The sequence below is a fragment of the Octopus bimaculoides genome, chromosome 6, assembly GCF_001194135.2.
Source record: "Octopus bimaculoides isolate UCB-OBI-ISO-001 chromosome 6, ASM119413v2, whole genome shotgun sequence".
NCBI classification, from domain to species: Eukaryota; Metazoa; Mollusca; class Cephalopoda; order Octopoda; family Octopodidae; genus Octopus; species Octopus bimaculoides.
In genome coordinates this window covers 7,154,971-7,158,802 of record NC_068986.1, presented here as the reverse complement: position 1 = coordinate 7,158,802, position 3,832 = coordinate 7,154,971, and the positions used below count along the sequence as shown (strand labels likewise).

General features: G+C 40.2%; 1 protein-coding gene across 3 annotated transcripts in view; it reads right to left on the bottom strand.

Moving 5' to 3' along the window:
* LOC106879184 (WD repeat-containing protein 37) overlaps positions 1–3,832 on the bottom strand; it is a 141,523-nt gene that overhangs the window by 98,580 nt on the left and 39,111 nt on the right. For 2 of the 3 annotated variants that reach the window (XM_052968596.1, XM_052968597.1), the window contains exon 7: positions 2,945–2,983. The exons of the other annotated variant lie outside the window; for it this stretch is intronic. In XM_052968596.1, coding sequence (XP_052824556.1) covers positions 2,945–2,983 — 39 coding nt within the window. The remainder of the gene's footprint in view (positions 1–2,944; positions 2,984–3,832) is intronic. 3 annotated transcript variants of the gene reach the window in all.

Genomic DNA, 3,832 nt, shown 5'->3' with positions numbered 1-3,832 from the left:
CAGATATTTGGTTCACTATACTGCTTACCAGGGGCAGGTTGGTACATGACAAGGGCAGGTTGGTACATGACAGGGGCAGGTTGGTACATGACAGGGGCAAGTTGGTACATGACAAGGGCAGGTCGGTACATGACAGGGGCAGGTCGGTACATGACAGGGGCAGGTTGGTACATGACAGGGGCAGGTTGGTACATGACAGGGGCAGGTTGGTGCATGACAGGGGCAGGTTGGTACATGACAGCTTTTTTTAGACTGACTGTCAATCCTAAGGTAGTGCAAGCATCAGAGAATGCATTCAAAATGTGTTGCATATCAATCTCTGTGTGCACTACTAGATCACAATCATCTGCATACAAAAGGTCTCTGATAGAGGTAAATACCTTTGTTTTTGCAGCAAAGCGCCTGTTATTAAATATGCTGCCAGAGGTTCGATAATGGATGTAAACACCATATCTGCAATTTCTGAACGCAATACAGAAAACCATCACGAAATATATGGCAATAGGGTCGGTGCCTGAACATCCCCCCATTTCACTCCATTTTGTATTGAGATGAGCTCCAACATTTTACCTCTAACATTAATTCTATCCTTCATGAAAAGACCTAACCAAAGCAAGGAACTTTTCAGGACAACCAAGTTTCTGGAGGACTTTCCACAGTGCATTTCAATTAACTGTAACAAAGGCCTTTGTCAGATCGACAAAAACCTGATATAAATCCAGACCCTGTTCCACACACTTCTCCTGAAGCTGTCTAGCTGAGAAGATCACATCAGCAGTGCCACATCCCACACGAAAGCCAGGTTGACTTTTTGGAAGAACACAATCTGCAACGTGTTTTCAGCAGGCGATTCAGAAGTACCCTGCATAGAACCTTTCCTACGACAGAAAGCAATGATATTCCCCTATAGTTACCACAATCATTCCTGTTGCCCTTTCCCTTATATAAGACCACCATTACTGTATCTCTCCAGTCCTCAGGTACAGATTCACTAGCCCATATCCTGCCAAACAAGGAGTGAAGTTGCTGCAAATGCTTCTTACTGCCATGCTGTAACAACTCCGCATGTATGCCATTCATACCCGGAGACCTCCCATCATTCATCCTTGAGTCAGCCACTGCAACTTCTTCTAACATTGGTGGTTACACAAGAGCTGCACTCACAGGTTATTCAGGGATGAGATTGAGAACATCCTCACTAACTACAGACTGCTGATTCAAAAGTTCATCAAATTGTTCTCGCCACCTTCGCAGAATTCCTTGTGAATCACGAAGAAGTTCTTTACCATCCCTGCTTCGAAGTGTTGTCATCATTGAAGAAGTCGGTCCATAAACTGCTCACAAGAGACCATACAACAGTTTTGTGTTACTGGAATCCGACGTTGCCTGTATCTCATCAGCCTTCTTACTCCACCACGTATCCCTCATCTGAGAGAGCCTCCACCTCACATGTAATTTCATATCCTTGAGTTCCCTATACAACACTTCCCTTTCCTGTGGCTTTGCTGACAAATAGCATGACAAAGTACGTCTTTTATCAGCCAATAAATCATCTATATATTCATCATTTTCTTTAAACCAATTTTGATGCTTTCTTTATATCACTCCCAGAACTTTCCTGAATATATCATAAACTGACTTTTTAAGGGTCGGCCAATCCTCCCCAATATCTGCAACATTCATTTCCCCTCGTAAAGTTTTCTTCACACTATTACACCTAAGACGAGCAACATTCAGTCGTTTAGGTAGGGTAATCCCTGCAGCCCGGATTTTACGTTTTGTGATTAATTTCACTTTTGCATGTACCAGGAGGTGGTCAGTCCAACACTTGGCCCCACGAACACACTGCACATCTCATATGTCATGCACCCTAATAAGGATGTAATCCAGAATATGCCATTCTTAAGATGCAGGGTACATCCATGTGCTCTTAAACTTATTCTTTTGTTGAAACATGGTATTGGTAACACACAGACGCAGCTCCTTGCACATCTGCAGCAGAAGCATGTGATTACTATTACACTTTCCCACCCCATGCCTTCCAATTACAGTCCCCGTGTCAAAATCCCAACCCATTAAAGAAGTCACACCTACATGTGATGGTTATGTGAATGTAATTTTTTTCTACTCTAGGCACAAGGCCCGAAATTTGGTGGGAGGGGACCAGTCAATTAGATCAATCTCAGTATGCAACTTGTACTTAAATTTATCGACCCCTGAAAGGATGAAAGGCAAAGTCGACCTCAGCAGAATTTGAACTCAGAACATAAAGACAGACGAAAAACCGCCAAGCATTCACCCGGCGAGCTAACGTTTCTGCCAGCTTGCTGCTTGCGAATGTAATTTGAATCCCTATGAGGACACTGATAATTTTGATTTTGACCAGGATTTGACAAATGTGTCACTTGGTTGCAGGATATAATTCTTTTATTGTTCTGTTTCTTCAACTCAAATTGTCTTGATGCATCATGACACATTTTATGTCATGCAGACCAATCTAAGGAATAACTTTCTCAAAATGTTACATTAAGCTGTAGAGATTTTAGTGATTGATTCAACTTATCCTTAAAACCTAAGAATGAGTTTTCCTTTACCATGGAATCCCTCTACTTGTTGGCCATACACTCTGGATAAGGAGTAAGAAAGTATACACTGTGTGTGACTGGTTGTTTGTAGATACAGTTATATATGAACACACACACACACATCCATACAAACAAACAAACATGCACCTGGCATGATTAAATGTAGAAATGCTTCCAAAGCAATACAAATTAAGTGCGTAATGGAAATGTCAAAAGAAAATATCAGTGTGAAGCAATGGGATCCATAGAAAAGTGCCTAAATAGGATTTCCAAACGAAAAATATGAATTATCAATTTTTTTTTTTAATGTGACACAAAACTAGCATCCTTTAGTGCCTGAATAAAACAATTGTACTTGCCGCCATCAGAGTATAACCATAATCACTTTTAGAGCGCATCTGAAATAAAAAAGAACATTCAGAATCTATCTGTAGGATGTTAGAGCTAACATATGTTTTAGGATTTACACAATATATAAATGATATTAGATGTGTTTTTGATTGAAGTTTTGATTAAATGTAATAGATACAACTGAAAGAATTTATGTTGTATAGTATTTGACATACCTGTATTTGTATATCAAATACAGACTACTAGCCACTTTGAGTTATTTCACTTAGCTCATTTTTGTTTAAACTACACAATTTACCTAGGCCATAAATGTGTTCAACTCTTGGTCCCTTGGGTGCTTGACCTCTGGAGATAAGGTTGGACAAATGTCAGGTAGATGACACCTATCAAGGCAGAAATGTGTCTACAGTTGTCCTCTTAGCTCCAGAAAATAAATCTGTCCTCTTTCCTTAATGGCATGAGAATGATCACACATAGAAAGTGCTAAGAATAAGATAATGGCATCCTGAGACGCATCTCAGAGGAGAGAGCCAGATAACTGAAGGTACAAAAGAGAATCAGGGAAGGAAAATAAAATTGGAAAGGATGGTACTGAGAATGAAAGATGGGTTCTAAGAGGAAGTGGTTCCAGGAGGAAGCAGGTAACGAAGAGAAATATGGGAATATTCAGCTCTAATATGTTTGTCACAGCTGAATAGTGTCACAGGAGAGTAATGAAGGGATGGGTGTTAGGAAGGTTTGGTGAGGATAGATTGGACGTAAGGGCAAGGAGGGCCCAGTAAGAGCATAAACATAATGCTTTTAGGATCTCACTTTCATTGAGAGAGATGGGTCTCCTTGAACACAGTGGACTGCCAATATATATATATATATATATATATATATATATATATATA